Source organism: Solanum tuberosum, unplaced genomic scaffold (assembly GCF_000226075.1).
Source record: "Solanum tuberosum cultivar DM 1-3 516 R44 unplaced genomic scaffold, SolTub_3.0 scf00074, whole genome shotgun sequence".
Lineage (NCBI taxonomy): Eukaryota > Viridiplantae > Streptophyta > Magnoliopsida > Solanales > Solanaceae > Solanum > Solanum tuberosum.
Genome location: NW_006238998.1, coordinates 1621049 through 1642589, shown reverse-complemented (window position 1 = coordinate 1642589; position 21541 = coordinate 1621049). Strand labels below are relative to the sequence as shown.

The following is a 21541-nucleotide window of genomic DNA, read 5'->3' as shown; positions in this document are numbered from 1 at the left end:
TAATACCCCTTATCTTTTTACTTAATATCTAGAAACATACATGTTGAAAGTGTTTCTTCTACTATATAGGAAAAACTTCTTATTGATCTTGCAAAAGTATTGAAAGTTCAGTAAAAAAAACTTCTGTTTTTTAAAAAATATTTACTTGCAAAGAAAAACATGTTATGATTTCTTACCCTTTTATGTTGATAAATTGTGTGTAGAATATACACTCGAATAATTAAATATTGGTGAATTGTATTTACACCTCACAAAGATAAAATTTTATTTGAGTACTTACATTGAGTTAATAAATATATTCCTGATTTAAATTAATTTGATTTTTTTAATAAATTATTTAGGAGTTTATTTTTTTAATTATACTTTAAAAATATAAATATGAGAACAATTTAATATGACTATTAATAATCTTATATAGTTATTTAATGATATATATAATATTAAAAAATAAATTATTTTGAATATAAAAGCTAAATAATAAATTTTCATTAAATTATTTAACTATATTAATTTTAAACAATTTAATATGACTATTAATAATCTTATATAGTTATTTAATGATATATATAATATTAAAAAATAAATTATTTTGAATATAAAAGCTAAATAATAAATTTTCATTAAATTATTTAACTATATTAATTTTAAACAATTTAATATGTAGATAATAAAAATGAAAATATATAAAAAAACTCAGTAAAGTATCATTGCATACGTGTCATTGTAAAATTAAATGGACCCTACTATACTCAATATACTCAATGATAGAAGATATAATTTGTAATTTAGTAGAAAAATGTAGATTTTTTTCTAAAGATGTTAGAAGACCCAAACAATAAAGCTGATAGTACAATATTTTTTATGCATGTTGAACTTGCAATGTCTTTGAAGGACCATAATACTCCTTATCTTTTTACATAATGTCTAGAAACAGACATGTTGAAAGTGTCTCTTCTACTATATAGAAATAAAAAGGTTACATTTGATTTTGAAGCTAGGAATATATAACTCATTTTTTAATTATTTATTAGTTCAATAAAGGGAAGGAAGAGTGGATAAGCTCATCTGTTTCTCTCTACTAAAAAAAAATGGAAGCTCTTGGTCATGGGCTCCTACCCCTCGGTGCCGTTAGGACTTGTCAAAAAGAAGGAAGGTGTCAACTTATCGGTTCAATCCATTTTCTTAGCTCTCCAGTCCCATCTTCTCTAAAATCGTTAAAGGTTTGTCTATCGCTTTATTTGTTCATTAGTACCATGTATTGACAACTGTGAAATGGGGTTTTGTTTGCTTCAGTATAAGAATAACATAAGGATGCAAGCAGTGCAAGAAGAATATGAGTTGAAGCAAATGAAAGATATGGCTGCGGCTAAAAAGAGATGGGATGCTCTGGTATTTTTCTCTCACTAGTGTTCAATTTTTTTTTGATAGTCAAAAAATTGTGTTTGATTTATCTGGAATAGTCTTAAATGACTTCAATTTTACATTTTGGTGAATACAATTTCGTTAACCCAGGGCTTGAGCAGACCACCCATCTAAAGACTTCCATTTTTCAACATTCCATCTCATACATTAGTGCGTGGACAAATTTAATTTTTTTGCTTTAGTCTTTCAAAATTTTCAAGGGTGTTACATTGGAAATTCCTAAAAGAATTTAGCACTGTAAACTTTTTATACAATTAAATCAATTGTGTATATTAAAATTTAGAACAAGTAGTATTATATACTTTGAACCTATAATTTTTCAAATTTAACGATTCAGTCTTAAGAACCTAAATGTTAAACCGATCAAATTTATATATTAAATGCATCTTTTCATAATAGTGCACCCATCCTTCCGAAATTCTTGATACACCTCTGCCGACATCCCTAAGGTTATGTGTCCCAGTAGAAAAGAAAAAATAGAAACTCTAAATATATCTTACTTTTTGAACTTCCCATGGTTCAGATTATAGTTTGTGGTTGTTCATGTCTATGAGTAATTAACTAGCTCTAGGAATAGCATAATAAATGCCCTTCTTTGGATTCAGGTGATCCTGTTTACACACATACATTGTGTGCGCATATGTTGTCATTCTCTGAACCTTCGCCTGGATGGAACTGGCACTCGGTACCTTAACTTGCTCGAGCGAACTAGCTCTACATGACATTCACTTGAGACATGTGGAATGAATGAAATATATTCATAATATACATTCTTCAAAGAAGAATACATCCATAAAATATTGTCTTTAACCATGCAAACTAAAGTCCGGTATTTAAGTGGAGAAGGGTAGATGGGCCGGCCCATTATCCACCGAGTTTAGAAGGTTGTGATTGGTCCAAAGGGCGGGGTCACAGGCAAATTTCTCGATTATCAAAAATAAAATAAAATATTATCTTTAAACCCTTCGGGGTGGCCCAGTGGTTTGGGGTTGGGACTTCCATGTTGGAGGTCTCAAGTTCGAAATCCCTTGCCAGCGAAAGCAAGGGGTTTGCCTTCTGGGTCGAGCTCGTCGCACCAGGCTTGCCTAGTGCGGGTTACCTCTTCTACGTGGTTTGCGAGCTATTGCATAGGAGCGGGGGTTTTACCCTGTGCGCACCCAAAGGGTAGCGGCTGCGGGTTTCCCTTGTCATACAAAAATAAAATAAAATATTATCTTTAAATTCAAATCTTTAAAACATAAGAATTCAATAAGTTGGAGTATTTGGCAAAGTTTGCATAATAGAACATCAAGATTCTTCTATCTATGAAGTTTCTAAACATGACATAAATATCAACATTTATTTGGACAAGATCTCGACATATCCGTAAGCTAACAAAGCTGACATAAATAAAGACCACACTTTAAGAGCAAGTGGGGCTCACCAAAAGCTAAATGTGCGGCACCTAGTGTGTAGCCTTGTCGTTCTGTATCAAACTGCATTGTGAAATGCAACACCCCCGACAAATGGGGCGCAAGTACATGGAGTAGTACTTGCATGTAATACGACATAGAATGAAACATAAAGTATACATGAAATGAAAGGAAAACCAAAGTAATGGAATAAGACATATGAAAGAGTTAAGTGACTCAATCATTAGGTTGATCTGACTGTTTGCATTATTAATCACACGGTATTCTTTTATGAGAGTTTCTTAAATAATTACATATCCACATATGATTAATCATAAGGTACTATTTCTTAAATAATTGACATATCCACTTATGAGCACATCAAGTCCAATCTTGGTCCCATTGGTTAGGCCATCCCATCACCTTGCGGGGGTGATGAAACATACATAACATATGCTAGCATTTGAATCCATACCATAATTCTCAAGGATGTAACCTAGAGGAATCGACGAATTAACGGTACAAGTTACAACCCATATCATACGTTGACATCCGTAGTTTCGGGCATTTGTCATTAGGACTCACACATTCTTGATTAGCAATACTTCTCCCAAAACATTAACATGATAAGGATTAGCTCAAGGGCTCATAATCATAATTCACGTTTCATCGTCATGTGCATCATGTCGTAAAATCATATTCTTCATGTCCTTGAAGAAAATCATAAGTTAATATTTGTATAGTCATGGTGAAATAAATGAAATTCATAATATGGCAATGTAACGAGAATATAAGGGATTCCTAAAGAGTTCATGATGTTCATAATAAATTTACATGAACTAAGTGTAACATTTCATAATTTACCCCAACTATCTCATAGAGGACAAATTCATGGGTTTCAAGGAACGCGATGTGGCGAAGAACAATAATTGTCCCTCAAGAGGAGAGTTAGCCCTAGATACCTTAATTGCTCCAAAATAATAAATAAAAATCTGAACTTTGACGAAGAACTCCAAAACTCTACGCTTAGTTTTTTGGAATGCTTTTCTTGGAAACCATGTAATCCTAGAGACTAGAGTAGAATCACGTTATGAATTCGTCCACGTACGTTAGAATAACTTAGAAGTACTTAGAATAGACTTACCTTGATATGGAAAGGAGAGGAGAGGAGTCTTAGGACTCGGGAAACGAAGACTGAAATAAAATTTCAGAAAAACTTGTATTGGATCGTATTTATAGGTTGGGGATTGGGCCTGATAGTTAGCGGGTCGCGAGCTCGATCGCATTGACTTCCTAGCGATGGATGTTGCGTCCCATACTTAAATGACTTTTCTCTCCCCCTTCCCTTTGGTCGCAACACGACCTCCACTTCGTCCAACATGGGCTTGATGGTTGTCACGTTAGGTATCGCGTCAAAATGGGTGATGTGCTGCAACCTCCACTGCGTCCAACATGGACGCGATGCCCCATCTCATCGGATACTTAGAATTATGCGACTTTAGTAAAATATGCGTAACTTCTTGTAGTGAGCTCGGATTTACGAATGGTTTGATGCATTGGAAACTAAACACAACCCATCCAAGTTTAACCTTAACTCCCTAGCACAACCATATTCATCGGGTTAAGATCGAATTACTCATTGCCAATTTGTTAACCCTTAGTCAGGAAGTACGAGGCGTAGAGACTTTTGATGCAAGAGTATATTTAAGTACTTATTCGCTCATATTGAATAGCTTATGTCATTCTCGTTCTCATTTTTGCATGTACTGGTTAAGCTTGAATAATGTCTGACATGCAGCTGTCATTAAATAAAGTTCTGCTGCCCGTAAAAGCATCACATATGAGCACAAAGAATATTAAGCTATCACACATGTTTGATGACTCCATAATTTGTATTACATGAATGATACTTATTGTGTGTCAAAATGTGGAAGTAAGGACTATGAACATGTTATGTTCTCCTAGGAACTTCTGCTCCAATAACTGCCAACCTAGAGTAACTGGATAAGTTACTGCATACGTAGTTGCAACGATGTTTAATTTGGCGTTCTATATACAGAAAGAACAGAGTTTGTTATTGTAATTGAAACATGTTTTCCGAGTTCCATCCTCCTAGGTGATGAGTTATATCACAGTCTCAACTTATTAGAAATCATATGTCCTGTAATCATTTAATTTGTGCTGTACAGGGACATCTTAAACCATCATTATCCTTTATTAAATTCTTCACTGTATTACTATGATAATAACATTTGTGTTTCCCTGTTTATTGTAGATCAGGGAGGGGAAAGTTAAGGTTCTTACTCCAAGGGAAGCTGGTTATGCAATTCAACTCTCGAACAAAATGTTGCTTGATGTTCGTCCCTCTATGGAGCGAAAGAAGGTTGATTCAACTTTCTTTCAAATACCACTTCTCTCTACTATCCACATTTGACGAAATACAAGGCGAATCTAAATGGCTCATCATAATTGCCCCTACAGCTTTCCATCATTTCTCTCTACATGCTTTACACAATCCTCAATTAGTTGTGCTAGTATTTGCTTAACTTTGCATGTCAATGGCTGTTCTTCTTTCAAAACTCCTTGCTATGGTTCAAGTCTGTTGTCTAAGATTATCAAAGTTTGTGATGCGGGAATACCAAGTTTTGTTGAAAAAAGTTCCTCTAAAAACTCTAGGTTCAGGAATTTTGGGATATGAATTAGATTAAAAGCAGAATACTTCCCTTCTTAAACGATTGTGTTATTCGTTATCCTGGTTATCATGATTTTTTAACTGTTTTGCAGGCATGGGCAAAAGGCTCCACCTGGATTCCAATTTTCGATGTTGATACTAGTTTAGAACTTCGTACTCTTTCCTTGAAAGCAACAAATTTTTTGATGGGTAACAAACTTCTCTTATGACACACAAATGATTCATTTTTAGTATACTTAATCTTTATAATTACTTGGTGATACACAGACATATAGCTTGACTTTAGTCCAAAGAGATGCACATCTAGTGATAAGAATCAAATCACTTGAATAAATAAGAAATAACGGGGAAGCTAAACTATGATGATTAAAGACAAGAATTGAAAGATATGTGAAATTCGAGAATAAAATCCCCAAATTTCAAGATAAAGTGCTAAGAACCCTAATGGATCATAGTATTCAAAATTAGCGGATTAAAACTAATTATGATATTAATAGAGTCAATTCAAGAACTTAGATCAAAAGTGATCTTGACCCCTATTTCAAAGAAATACAAGACAACAATAAGTATAAGACTAATTACCTTTTTATTTTGTGATAACTCTCCTTTTTATGAAAGCAGACTGATTTCATATTATTTTAGGAAGGATAAAAGAGAGTTTGTTGTTGAGGATTTTGGATATCACTTTGTTGGAGGTATTACAAAGGCTAACAGAACAGAGATCAGAGAATCTCTGAGGATGGTCAATTTCGGGAATCATTACTAAGCAATTATGGGTAACGGATTTAGGAAGTTAAGAGCCTTGAAAGAAAGCTTCCGCACTCTATGCAGATCAGTGCAAATAATATCCCACAAATTGATAGAAATAGCCACTCAGGCCATCAGGGCCTGGTGCACTATCTTTGTCCTTGTCAGAAATAGCCACTCAGGCCATCAGGGCCTGGTACACTATCTTTGTCCATGTCAAATGCACTATCTCTGATCTCTTGGATTGTAGGGATGGCTGTAAGCATGTTATTGTCATCATCAGTTATGCATTGAGAGGTGCACCATTGCCTTGAACATTTCTCAGTGGATTGTAAGGATGGCTATGAACATTTCATGTAAATATCTCACAACTGCTTCTGCAATGCTTTCATTACCTTCAAGCCTCTGATTTTGCTCATCCATGATCTTGTTAATGGTTAATCTGCTTCTCCTCTCCCTTATAATCACTGTGAAAAATAGTCTGTGTTGGCATCCCCTTCCTCAAACGACTTAGCGCTTGTATTTTTTCTCGTAATATTCTCCTGGATCTTGAGGTACCTTGTAATTCAACTTTGCATTTAATTCTCTCCTATTTCAAGAGAATTGTCACTCACACAATTGTCCTCAAGGGTTCTCATTTCTGCTTCTAGCCTTTTAGGAACCTCATAGATATCACCATAAGTCCGTCTGAACCGACTACTAAGAGTTTTACAAACATTCTTGATCTTTTAGTGTAGGATGTAAAGGGGATTCCCATAAATTTCTTCTTCCCAGGCTTCCTGAACTGTTTTGAGGTAATCTTGATATTCAGTCCTGAAGTTGAAAAACTTGAAATATCTTATGTGAGAGGCCTTATTGCTTATTTTCACAAGCAGCGGGGCGGGCATAATCTGAAGAGCGGCATCATCTGAACATGCTCTGGAGAGATGAGTAACTGACGTGTTTGAATAGAGTCGATCCATGCATTGTTGTTCACAAGTCTATCCAGTCTCTTCCAGATTGTGGTGGGAGGATCTCTGTTGTCACACCATGTATAAGTAGAACCTGTGAATCCTGCATCTAGAAGACCACATTCATTGAGAAACTCTATGAAATCTAGATTCTCCTCTGGTCTATAGCTTCTGCCTACTTTCTTTTCTTCACCGGAGGTTTTAACATTATAATCACCAATAGCACCCCAAGATCCTTGAATGTTGCTGGCCATATTTATAAGATCTTGCCAAAGTTCTCTTCTTTGTTCTTCAGTGCATTTAGCATAAACAATTGTGAGATGTATACGAGAATTATTGTGATAAGTAGCACTTGTCAAGACATGTTGCTTTCTATCCTTATGATACAAATATCAACTTCTGTAGTTCAGAAGAGCCATAATTGTTTGAGCAGCTGAAAAAGCCCTGGTGCATGCCTAGGTTCCACTTGTATTTGTCAATCTTCCCTCTATCAACCATTGGTTCGTAAAGGCAGATCAAAGGAATCTGAAACTGCTGTGTGATGGTTTGGAGTCTCTCAAGACTCGAGATCTTTCAAAGCCTATTCAACGTTAGAGTGGGTTAAAGTCCTAGATTGATTGGGGAATGGACGGTTGGTCTGCTTGTATGGATTTGGGCAATCCTTTCCTCACGATCTAGCTTTTGGGGTTGAGTTAGGCCCAGGGGACATATCTTTACATGGTATCAGGGCTAGGTCCATCTCTGGTTGGGCTCCCGGTCAACGCCCCAGTTGGGCCTGGGTGTTAGAGTGGGTTAAAAGTCCCACATTGGTTGTGGAATTGATCGGTGGTCTGCTTATATGGATTTGGGCAATCCTCCCCTCACGAGCTAGCTTTTGGGTTTGAGTTAGACTTAGGTGCCATATCATTACAATTTACACTTATTCCATGATATAGTATCAATCATTGGGAACATTTAGGGTTAGGATCTTATTGATCATCCTTGTTCTTTTCTGTCATCTTGTACTCTTGAATAAAATCCCCACCCTGTGAAAAATTGTTGTAAAAGGTGATGTTCTGCTGAACTGGTGTTCCTTCGGTGTAAATCCATTTCCTGATATTCAGAGTTGATGTTAACTCTAGTGAGCTTATCATCTGATTGGGCGATCCTTTCTTCTCCTGTGTTGATCGTTTCAACTTTAGTTTCCATAAATTTCACATCATGAAAGACTTCATCATATTCATCTCTTGTATCCGCTGGTGCTGGATTCAGATCAGGTTGTTTGTGGATGGAATTGTAATCAATATCCTGGTTGCTGTTCTTGTCATGAACACCGGGATAGGTCTTCTCCTCTATTATCCTTATTGACAATTGTCTTCCCTTGTCCTTCCTAGTGGAGGTTTAATGGAATCATGTGTTATTTTACCTGTTTTCATTCTCTTGACTGCTCTATTCGGGTCTTCTCTATTTGGATCTCTTGTCTCAACTCTCCCCTTGAATTGTAATATCATTAGGAATAACAACTGTCTTGTCAGATTTTTTCCTCTTGTTTTGCAAACCTTTGATGTTTTTTGGATTTTTGATAACTAAGCTGACTATTTCTCCCTGTAGATCAGTATCAATGTTTCTGGAGTGTTCTACTTCTGGTACTTGTAATTCTTAGCCCAGCCTGTTGCTTCTTGATTCTTCCACTTTCCTTCTTTTTTTGTGCTTTGTCCCATCTTGTGCTTCTTTCCTGTTGTTGAGTATCCTGAGTATTGTTCTATTCTTCCATATTCTCATTGGAGCAGCCTGCAGTGTCCATTACCTCATTTTCAGTCCCTTCCTGTAGTATATTGAAAGAATTGTTAATCTCTGTTCTGATATCCACTTCACCGGAGTTGGCTTGTCAGAACATGTTTCTATTCCCATGTTGTTGTCTCTGTCCTGATTTTTCCCTCTTTGTGCACCATTGTGACCTATTCCTTTTCCTCTTCTTATATTCACATTTTGCCAATTGTCATTCCTGTTGGCTTCAGATTCCGGCAATAGTTTATATTTGTTTTTCAGATTTTAGGCTACAAAAGTCTGATTTCACATAATGTCTTTCGGAGTTGATATTTTGGCACCAAAAATACGGGAATAGGAAGTTCAAACTATTTAGCTTGGGTTTTCTCAAATCAGTTGTGGTGCAAGGGTCAAAGTGTCCAAAATCACTTAATGAGCAATGCTAGTCAAAAGTGTTTTTGTTGGAGGGAACCTAGTATCGTAGAGGAGTAAGAAACAAAGTGTTGTATCGCGATCCAGTGCAAAATCTGAGTATAGAGCTATGTCACAGTCTACATGTGAGATTATGTGGATACATCATTTGTTATCTGAAATTGGATTGAAGCATCATACACCAACGAAACTCTGGTGTGATAATCAGGCTGATCTTCATATAGCCTCAGATCCGGTGTATCATGAAAGAACAAAACACATTGAGGTTGATTGTCATTTTATTAGTGAGAAGATTCAGGAAAATTTGATTTCCATTGTCTACACGAAGACGAGAGAACAATTAGCTGATTTGTTCACCAAGGCATTAATGGAACTCGAGTTACTTATCTTTTTGACAAGCTGGGTATGATCATATCTATGCTCCAGCTTAAGGGGGAGTGTTACAGTATATGGTAACAAATCTCAGGGGTGATAGTAGAATATTTGAGACTAATAAGAGTGATTGTGAAATATTTTCTTTTGTTTGTTTTGATTGATTTCCTTTTATAGGATTCTTTGTAATTCCATAAGTACCTTGTATATTCATGAATATAATGATAACTTCTTCCATTAGATTACATATGCTATTCCCTTGTTTTCTTTATCACTGGGGCTATGATGTATATCACGCAAGTAAACAATCATCTCCACCAGTAGCATATGGTGCTTAACCTAATAAACCATCCAATAATGCTCATATTGCTCAGACAAAATATGATGAGTTCCTTCGGTATCGTGCAAATAAACAAACGTCTCCTTAAATTGTAGGAATATATTCAACAATTTGGCATGACTCGTAGTGGAGCTGATCACTCTGTGTTTTATCTGCATTCTGCACCAAATCGGTGTATCTATTTGGTTGTGTACGTTGATGATATTGTTATCACTAGTAATGATCAAGATGGTATGGCCAAATTGAAGCAGCATCTCTTTAAGCACTTCTAGACTAAAGACCTTAGCAGATTGAAGTATTTTCTAGGTATTGAGGTTGCTCAGTCTAGATCAGATATTGTTATTTCTCAACGCAAGTATGCCTTAGACATTCTTGAGGAGACGGGAATGATGGGATGTAGACCTATTGACACTCCTATGGATGTAGACCTATTGACCTCATATTGTTAGAATAGAAATATGTATATATATTCCTACTTAGAATAGGAAGAAGAATAGGAATAGGAATCCTAGTTAGAAGAGGATTTCAATGTATTGTCTATAAATAGGGTCTCAATGTAACAATTTAGATACACAATTCAATAATATTTTTCCCATATATTTCTCACATGGTATCAGAGCATTGGTGAGAAATTTCAAGTCACCGTGTCAAATTTCGGCGACGACGGTTGGGACTGATTTATGTCATCTTTCGTTCTAAAGGTGTTGTGCGAAAGACAACACTATCACGAGGCTCGGGAAGCTCAGGCAACCGAACCCCAATCAGATCCACCGGAAAACAACCCCCCACGCTCCCCCACGCACCGTTCGGAGGTGGAAATTTTTCGGCGAGATCTGTTCACGCGCTGGCGCGTGAGTGCTGCTCCGGTCATCTTTTTTCGAGCTGTTTTCTTCTGTTGGGGTCGCCCAGTATTTCCGACCAGAACCCATTCAGTTTTCTCTAGATCCGATCACCGGAATTAGGGTTCCGGTGATTTTCAGGCAGTTTTCGGCGAAATCAGAATTTCCAGGCCACTGTGGGTAGATTCCGGCAGTTTCCAACGAGTTTCTTACTGTATTCAAGTCAAATTTCAAAAAATGTCTTTCGGGTGTGATGTTTTTGGCTCCAAAAATACGGGGATTGGAAGTTCAAGCCTTACCATCACTTCAGAACCACTAATGGGAAGTTCAAACTATTTAGCTTGGACTTCTTCAGTTGAGTTGTGGTGCAAGTGTCAAGGTGTTCAAGATCACTTAACAAACAATGCTTGCGTTGTAGATGAAAAGACAGTCTAGTGACGAAGGTGCAAAAGCCAAAGCACAATGGGAGAAAGTGGATGCCCAATTATGTAGTCTCCTTTGGCGCTCTATTGACTCTAAGTTGATGCCCTTGTTTCGCCTATTCCAGACATGTTATTTAGTTTGGGAAAAGGCACGTGCTTTATACACTAATGACATATCTCGATTCTATGATGTGATATCTCGGATGACCAACTTAAAGAAACAAGAATCCGATATGTCTACTTACTTGGGACAAGTACAGGCAGTCATGGAGGAATTTGAAACGTTGATGCCTATCACTACAAACGTGGAAAAGCAACAAGAGTAAAGGCAGACATTATTTCTAGTTCTTACACTTGCTGGACTTCCTACTGACCATAACTCTGTGCGTGACCAGATTCTAGCCAGTCCTACAGTTCCCTCAATTGATGAATTATTCTCTCGTCTGCTTCGTCTTGCTGCACCTCCCTGTCACAAAGAAGTTTCATCACCCATTGTTGACTCCTCTATTTTCGCATCTCAAACCACAGAAAAGCGTACATACCAGTCTATGGAGAATCGGCGAGGGGGAGGGCGTTTTGGGAAACCTCTATCCAAGTGTAGTCATTATCATAAACCTGGACACACTCGTGATATATGTTATATTTTACGTGGTCCACCACCCAGTTATGATCCTATTGTTCTTAAGGAATATAATGAGTTCCTTCGAAATCACGCAAGTAAACAGACATCTCCACCGGTAACATATGGTGCTCAACCTAATCAACCATCCAATAATGCTCATATTGCTCAGACAGAATATGATGAGTTCCTTCGGTATTGTGCAAATAAACAAACGTCTCCTTAAATTGTAGGAATATATTCAACAATTTGGCATGACTCGTAGTGGAGCTGATCACTCTGTGTTTTATCGGCATTCTGCACCAAATCGGTGTATCTATTTGGTTGTGTACGTTGATTGATATTGTTATCACTGGTAATGATCAAGATGGTATCGCCAAATTGAAGCAACATCTCTTTAAGCACTTCCAGACTAAGACCTTGGCAGATTGAAGTATTTTCTAGGTATTGAGGTTGCTCAGTCTAGATCAGATATTGTTATTTCTCAACGCAAGTATGCCTTAGACATTCTTGAGGAGACGGGAATGATGGGATGTAGACCTATTGACACTCCTATGGATGTAGACCTATTGACCTCATATTGTTATAATAGAAATATGTATATATATTCCTACTTAGAATAGGAAGAAGAATATGAATAGGAATCCTAGTTAGAAGAGGATTTCAATGTATTGTCTATAAATAGGGTCTCAATGTAACAATTTAGATACACAATTCAATAATATTTTTCCCATATAATTCTCACATGGTATCAGAGCATTGGTGAGAAATTTCAAGTCACCGTGTCAAATTTCGGCGACGACGGTTGGGACTAATTTGTGTCATCTTTCGTTTTGAAGGTGTTGTGCGAAAGACAACACCATCACGAGGCTCGGGAAGCTCAGGCGACCGAACCCCAATTAGATCCACCGGAACACAACCCCCCACGCTCGCCCACACGCCGTTCGGAGGTGGAAATTTTTCGGTGGATCTGATTGTGGTTCGGTCGCCTGAGCTTCCCGAGCCTCGTGATGGTGTTATATTCTAAGTAGGAATATATATACATATTTGCATGGTGATCTTGAGGAGGAAGTCTATATGGTGCAACCACCTGGTTTTGTTGCTCAGGGGGAGTCAGTAGCCTTGTATGTCGATTGCGTAGGTCACTTTATGGTTTGAAGCAATCTCCTAGAACTTGGTTTGGGAAGTTCAGCACAGTTATTCAACAATTTGGCATGACTCGTAGTGGAGCTGATCACTTTGTGTTTTATCGGCATTCTGCACCAAATCGGTGTATCTATTTGGTTGTGTACGTTGATGATATTGTTATCACTGGTAATGATCAAGATGGTATCGCCAAATTGAAGCAACATCTCTTTAAGCACTTCCAGATTAAAGACCTTTGCAGATTGAAGTATTTTCTAGGTATTGAGGTTGCTCAGTCTAGATGAGGTATTGTTATTTCTCAACGCAAGTATACCTTAGACATTCTTGAGGAGACGGGAATGATGGGATGTAGACCTATTGACACTCCTATGGATCCGAATGTTAAACGCCTTCCAGGACAGGGGGAGCCACTTAGTAATCCTGAAAGGTATAGACGACTCGTTGGAAAATTGAATTATCTCACAGTAACTAGACCTGCCATTTCTTTTCCTGTGAGTGTTGTAAGTCAGTTTATGACTTCCCCTTGTAATAGTCATTGGGAAGCAGTTGTTCGTATCCTGCGATATATAAAGTCAGCTCCTGGTAAAGGACTACTATATGAGGATAAAGGCCATGAGTTTATCACTGGATATACAGACGCTGATTGGGCAGAATCACCCTCTGATAGACGTTTGACATCCGAATATTGTGTTTTAGTAGGAGGTAATTTGGTGTCGTGGAAGAGTAAGAAACAAAGTGTGGTTGCTCGATCTAGTGCAGAATCAGAATATCGAGCAATGGCGGTAGCAACTTGTGAGCTAGTTTGGATCAAACAGTTGCTGGGAGAACTAAAATTTGGCGAAATTGATTAGATGGAACTTGTGTGTGACAATCAAGCAGCTCTTCATATCGCATCAAATCCAGTGTTTCATGAAAGGACTAAGCACATTGAGATTGACTGTCACTTTGTCAGAGAAAAGATACTTTCCGGAGATATTGTTACGAAATTTGTGAAGTCAAATGATCAGCTTGCAGATATCTTCACCAAGTCCCTCACAAGTCCTCGTATTAATTACATCTGTAACAAGCTAGGTACATATGATTTGTATGCACCAGCTTGAGGGGGAGTGTTAGAATAGAAATATGTATATATATATTCCTACTTAGAATAGGAAGAAGAATAGGAATAGGAATCCTAGTTAGAAGAGGATTTCAATGTATTGTCTATAAATAGGGTCTCAATGTAACAATTTAGATACACAATTCAATAATATTTTTCCCATATATTTCTCACAATGACATGCATGGCCATTTTGGTTTTGGGGATAGAAATGACGGAGGAGTGTCTCTTTTGGATTGTGCAAAAGCTTTTGCGTTGGTGATATCTAACTCAAGGTTTTAGGAGGAGTACCTGATCACGTTTCATAGTATGGTGACCAGGACTCAAATCAATTAGCTACTCCTTTGGAAGAGAGATAGAACATGTAAGGACTCTTAAGTTATCCCAAGTGAATATCTTACTACCCAACATATGCTCTAGGTAATGGATCTAGAGATTAAAAGAAAGAAGAGGAGGACGAGGGCTTTATATGACCCTTGAGTGTTGAATGATTGATTTCCTAGCTTAATTTTAGGAGTAATTGATATTGTATTGATTATGTAATATTTTTCTTTCCTTATTTTGCAGTAGGACTTATTGTATAAGAACGCATTCTCATGGGATGTAAATTCATACAGAAATACAAGAAGCCTTTTCTTCTTTCTAGAAATCTTGAAAAAAAAGAAGAAAGATTCCATGGTGTTGTCTAAATGGAATAACTTTGTAAATAAAATAGATACACGTCTTTTGATTGTCATAGTACATTCTCTAAGCTTCTGTTCACCAATTTATGTATCTTCTTCTTAATAGGAGGTTGGTGGAGTGGTGTCCCTGCTCTTTCTTACAACAAGTATGCTATAAACACCCCCCTTCTATATAATATTAAATTTGTTTTTTCATGTAAGTTCCATATTTTGATTATAAAGAATAAACTAATATTCTCTACAGAGAATTCTTATCAAATGTTGAGGAGAAATTTGCCAAAGATACAGATCTTATTGTGGCATGCCAGAAGGGATTGAGGTGAATTTATCTGTCTATTAACCACATTTCAGATTCTCTTCTATGAAGTAAAATTCTGCACTCCAGTGGCTGAACACAAGTACTTACGGAACAATCCAGGTGAAGTTTATCAGTACACTTCTGTTGCAAAGGAAGTGGAGGTTCATGTATCTCCATGGTGATCCAAGTTTAGCACTCAAACTAAATTATGAGAATCTGGATTTTTCAATGTCGTCGAACATGAATATTCATTGAGCAACTATCTGATACATCATAAATTGGATCCTTTGTAGCATGACACTTGACTGTTTTCTTGCATATTAGTAGGAACAGTAGAAGAGTTTTAATATATCTAGCTGGCAGAGTATCACTTTCTGAGGTAGTAAGCATCTCATGCTCTTAGTAGGTCCATGGTCAGAGAGATTAGGCACTTAAAGGTTCTTATGCTCATAATGAACCTGCTGATTTGCTTTCCTCACTGCTTATGCGGAGCCCTTTTCATCAGGCAGGTCCATTGCGGCTTGTGAGGTGCTATACAATGCTGGTTACAACAACATTTTCTGGGTTCAAGGTGGTTTAGAAGCTGCTGAAGAGGAGGTTCGAACACATCTTATTTTGTCTGTTTTGCTTAATAAATATGCATCTTTCCAGAATACAAGTTCATAGAGGCATTTAAATACAATTTGGATTAGGATCTTGAAAGAGAAGGTCCTCAACCATTCAAGTTCGCAGGAATTGGTGGGCTTTCAGAGTTCCTTGGGTAAGTACTTTGTGCTTCTGCCTGTACATCCAGACACCTTTAGATTTGATAATAACTTTCTACTTCTGGTGTCTACAATTTTGATGTAAAACAGCTGTTATTTCATCTTTACAGTTTTTAAAACATATGCACCTTATGAAGGTAGACCAGTTTAATCACAAATGATGTTATCAATTATGCACTCTAACTGTATATCACAAGTTCTAGTGGCGTAAGCATAATTTTTCACAAGTGATGTTGACATTTAAGGAAGTGAACAAATGAATAAATTGCCTATTTATATCATATTGCACCCAAGGGTGTGAAAATTAACTTATATATGAGGTAATTTTTTAAAATGCTCCCAGGCACGGTAACCAAGGACCTTCTCTCTCCTACTTCCTAGGATAGCAGAAGGCTCACGCCGGTGCCGACCACCATCAACAGACCTTTCTTTCTCAGCCAATCAATACTCACCCACTGTGAGAATTGCTTCAACCTTTTTCTTTTTTCGTTCGCTCCACAGATCAGGTATTTACTATGGCAGACAACAGAATCTATTTTAATGCAGGCTTCAAGTCCTTTGACATCACAAGATGGAGTTCCGGCAACACAACCTGGTTTGACTGGGTAGAGAGAAGTAGAAAAAGAATGCGAAGGATAACGCTGAGCAGAAAGATAATGGAATGGGTTTGTCCTCAAGGAAGCCTCCAACGACAATAAGAATCTGGTTAGAAGATGGAGGACAAAAGAACAAATTTTAGAATTTTACGGCACCAGAAAGTACAACGTACATGGAAGGTACATGAGTTTTTTGGCCCTCATAGGAGAAACCAGAGAAGTTATTATTGTTCCTGAACTTGGCATTAATGCGGGATGGAGAGACATAGCATTCAAGATTGAAGGCTTCATTAACACCACTCCACAATGTTTAGTCAAACAACATTCAAAGCCAACTATTCCGTATGCTAGGGTAGTTGAGAGAAGTAAATGGCAACAACAAAGTCACAAAGAAGCCAATGCTAGCATAGAGGGCCCACTGGGGAGAAGTATTACGGGATTATTCGGGGGATCTGAGAGACCCACTCTGACTGCTGTAAGAAAATGGGCTTCCTCGACCTGGAAGAAAGCATTTGGAGTTGACATCTATGAGATGGCAGGGCACATCTTCCTTTTTGAATTCCCAAATAAGCACATGGCAGAACAAATTCTGCAAGGAGAATGGAATTGGAAGAACATGAAGGTGAAACTAGAATGGTGGAACCCACTAGTTGGCTGCGTACCATCACAACAAAGACAGGAAAAGATCTGGATCAGAGCAATAGGAGTGACCCTGCACTTGTGGTCCAAAGAAGTCTTTAAAAAGAAATAGGTGATAAATGTGGAGGATGGTACAGATCGGAGGAGGAAACAAAACTGAGAAACCATCTCAGATGGACCCGTATTGAGGTTAAGAATGAATGGCAAAAAATACCTAGAGAGGTTGCCATAACCAAACAAGGATACACCTTCAGGATGCCGATCTGGATCGAGAAAGTTACGACCTTTGAGAAGGCATCGGGAAAAAACATGGAAAATCAGATTTCCATGGCGGAGACTGCGAAAACTGGGGAAACCCTAGATGAGGGCTTTGCACGGAGGTCTGTTGCATGTCCAATGAAGAGGATGGGTAATACCCAGAGGTTAAAAGCATCTTTTGAAGTCATCAAGCAAGTAGCCAGATTGACAGCTGTTGATTGGATGGCACACATGGGAGTGGAAATAATTCAAATTTAAATCCACGTGAGGAACACGTGAGGTCTCCAAGGCAGGAGATGAATAATTTGAGTCATGGGCCGGCCCAAAACCATAAACCACTCCAACAAAAATTAAATACCTCACAAGCCCAACCCAATCTAGAACAACAAGTTGAGGAATTCTGGGAGGAGACCACGACAATTAGAACATCTTCTCCAGAGAATTTCAACGCAACAGAAAATCTTGAATTGACTGCCACAACTTCAGATGCAGGATATGTGGGAGAAAATTCAAAGATGAAAGAGACAAGTCTAGAAGAGACAGAGGGGACTGTAATTGTGAGGGAGATAAGGGGGAATGAGAATTGCAAGGAACAATCCATTGTGATGGGCAATTCGTGTCTGGAAGTCAGAAACTGGGAAGTGGACGAGGTGATACCCTTAGCTACAGAAGCAGCTAAACAGGTCGTTGACAAGGAAAAGTCCACAACAGTCTGAGTTCGAAAAAGTTTAATCAAGCTCGGCAAAATGTTTGGAGCTGACTTTAATGGCCATGAAGAGGAGGCCTTGGAACTTCTTATGCAAATTGATGCGTGCAGGCAGATTAGAAGGATGGAGATATCATCAGAAATCAGAAGAACTACATTCAAAGGCACCAATGAATTGAAGAATTTAATTACTTTTGATGTTAAGTTCAAAGCTAGTGAGGCCAGGAGCACGGGGAAAGGAGGTGCACAACCTGTACCATGAAGTTCAACCTAGTGTCTTGGAATGTTAGGGGAATAAATGATGGGGGAAAAGAAGAGTGGTGAAGAGTTGCATAGAATTTTGGAAGGCTGACATAGTGTGCCTTCAGGAAACTAAACTACAAGGAGACATTCAAGAGATAGTGAAGCAAATATGGGGAGGGAGATGGGTTAGATATGCTTGCCTAGAAGCAAGTGGTACCAGGGGAGGGATTGTTATGGGATAGTAGAGTTTGGAAGGGAGAGGTGCAACAAATATGCTAATTTGCAGTTTTGAAGGCCTGCTCCAAAACTTTAACTATCACATTACAGGGGTGTAGGCACCAAATTGCAACGTGGAAAGAAGAGAGGTTTGGGATGAATTAGGTGCGGTCAGAGGTTTAATGGAGGGCCCTTGGGTAGTATGTGGGGACTTCAATGTATGCAGGTTCCCCACAGAGAAGAGAAACTGCCAAAGGAGATCTACTGCCATGGTAGAATTCTCAGACTTCATAGAAGACCTGGAGCTTATTGACTTGCCACTTGAAGGAGGAACACATACTTGGTTCAGGGGAGATACAAACAATGTTGCATCAAGGATAGATAGAATCCTATTCACAACCGAGTGGAGTGAACAATTTAGTAAAATGAAGCAGGTTGCTCTACAAAGACTGACATCAGACCATGTGCCTATAGCTTTACACTGTGGACCATGGGGATCTGAACAAATCTTATTTCAAGTTTGAAAATTGGTGGTTGAACACAGAGAGGGATTTATAGATAAAATCAGGTCTTGGTGGAATTCTTTTGCATATACAAGAAACCAAACTACATTTTAGCATGCAAATTGAAACCACTGAAGGGTAAGCTCAAGGAATGGAGTAAGGAAGAAAAAGGAAATTTGCTTTTGGAAAGATCCATCCTGTTAAACAAGATGGCAACTTTGGACTCTATTATTGATAATAGAGCACTAACAGAGGAAGAGGCTGCATTAAAGGCAACTACTTTCCTGGAGTATGAAAAACTACTCAAGAACGAAGAGACTGCATGGAGGCATAGATCCAGAATTTTGTGGCTAAAAGAAGGTGACAACAACACTAAGTTCTGTCACAATTCAGCCAATGCACATAAAAGGAGTAACTGTATTGACCAACTGGAAGTACAAGGTGAGACAGTGAAGGAGCCAGACAAAGTGAAAAAGGAGATCATACAGTTCTATAAGAAGCTGTACACAGAAGCAGAGAGATGGAGACCTGCAGGAAACATGATAAATTGTCCTACAATCTCAGTAGCAGAAAAAAGTACAATTACAAGCCAAATTTGAGGAGGAGGTGCTCAACTGCCTGAAAAAGTGTGCTATAGATAAGGCCCCCTGGACCTGATGGATACACAATGGGCTTCTTCATCAAATGCTGGGAAGTTCTAAAACATGACATTATGAATGCCTTCCACAACTTCTATGAACATGAGATATTTGAAAGAGCTTCAATGCAACATATATTGCACTGATTCCCAAAAAGAAAGGGGCAAAGAAGTTAAAAAGATTTTAGACTAATTAGCTTGATAGGCAGTTTCTACAAGCTTTTGTCTAAAGTGTTGACTGAAAGGATCAAAAGGGTGATGGATAAATTGGTAAACTCCCAGCAAATGGCTTCATTCAGGGCAGACAAATTATGGATGCAGTATTGATAGCTAATGAAGCAGTAGACTCAAGAATATCACAAAAGATGCCTGGAATCCTATGCAAATTGGATATAGGGAAAGCTTATGATCATGTGAATTGGGGGTTTCTAATCAACACTCTCAAGAGAATGGGATTTGGGGAGAAGTGGATCAAGTGGATCAGATTCTGAATCTCAACTGTAAAATTCACAGTAGTGATAAATGGATCACCCGAAGGTTTTTTTGCAGCTCAAAGGGGAATAAGACAAGAGGACCCTCTGTCCCCTTTTCTGTTCATCCTAGCCATGGAGGGTCTCAATAATATGATTAAGAAACCCTCAGGGGTTGGCCTGCTGGCAATTGACTTGAGCCTTGGGGTTTGCTCCCTTTCAAGGTCTCAAGTTCGAAACCCACTGGGTGCAAACAATTTCTGAGGGCCATCGGACTGGGTAAAACCTGAATTAACCGTGGTGCACTTGCGGGAAACTCCTTGCCGAGGGCCTGTGCACCCCCGGGATTAGTCGGGGCTCAAAGAGACTCGGACACCCGGTGCAAATAAAAAATAAAATAAAAAATAATATGATTAAGACAACAAAGGTCAATGGCTGGTTATCTGATTTTGAAGTGGCTAAAAACAATGGAGAAAGTCTAGAGGTGACACATCTACAATACGCAGATGATATCATAGGGAATTCTTGAGGTTCATAAGCAATCAATAAGAATAAGACGGAAGATTTTTATCATAAGCTTAAATTAATTTTGGAAGGAAAGCTCATAGATATGGAGAACATAGTGTGGGAAAGAACAACGATATTTCCACACGTAGAGGATAATCTTAAATACCTTACCGCTCCAAAATACTTGGGGAAGAATTCTAATTTTGAAGAACTCCAAGAAATCTGTTCTTGAACCTTGAGATAGGTTTTTTTGAAAACCTTAGAATTGTAGGTTAGAATCAATGTTATTAGAGGTGAACTTATGGCCTGAAGTGAGGCTCAAAATGCATTGAGCGCTTCGCCTCGCTCTATGTGCGCTTTAGTGTTGTCATCAAGGCTCTAAGACATACTTTTCCTTCTGAATGAACACTTCATTTTTTTTTTTGATAAGGTAACTTTATATTCACATCAAAACTCATCAGCAAAGCCTGATGAGGTGGGATTTACAGCCCCAAAAACAGCCAAAACTTTACAATTGAGCTTTAAAATCCACTAAGCTATCTACCTCCCCCACCAAATCCTGTTTACACCAAAAATACAGCAGGCTCAAGCTATTCATCTTGATTTTCTGAGTGCTGTTAAGTTTCCCATCATGTGATCTTTCATTTCTTTCCTTCCATAATGTCCACCAGACGCAGGCTGGGATGCATTTCCACCAGTCCTCTTTGGATCTTCTTCTTCTGCCCACTCCTTCCCACTGTCTCAACAAACCTAAAGTAGTCTTGGGCATTACCCAGTTAATTCCAAGTATACATAAGAACATGT

The 21541-nt window shown here is 38.1% G+C and overlaps 1 protein-coding gene across 4 annotated transcripts in view; it reads left to right on the top strand.

Annotated features, from left to right (window-relative positions):
- The first annotated feature begins 1025 nt into the window (after window positions 1-1025).
- The window catches only part of LOC102591538 (rhodanese-like domain-containing protein 11, chloroplastic), a 32105-nt gene continuing 11589 nt past the window's right edge, over window positions 1026-21541 (top strand). For 2 of the 4 annotated variants that reach the window (XR_367192.2, XM_006345675.2), the window contains exons 1-8: window positions 1027-1220; window positions 1294-1389; window positions 5089-5196; window positions 5598-5694; window positions 15007-15046; window positions 15145-15219; window positions 15708-15795; window positions 15891-15958. Coding sequence is in view for 2 of the 4 variants with exons in the window: in XM_006345675.2 (XP_006345737.1) it covers window positions 1089-1220; window positions 1294-1389; window positions 5089-5196; window positions 5598-5694; window positions 15007-15046; window positions 15145-15219; window positions 15708-15795; window positions 15891-15958 (704 nt within the window). In the remaining 2 variants the exon portion in view is untranslated. Of the gene's footprint in view, window positions 1221-1293; window positions 1390-5088; window positions 5197-5597; window positions 5695-15006; window positions 15047-15144; window positions 15220-15707; window positions 15796-15890; window positions 15959-16305; window positions 20528-21541 lie in introns of those variants that run through there. The other 2 variants (XR_001473257.1, XM_015308023.1) reach the window with 2 other exon arrangements.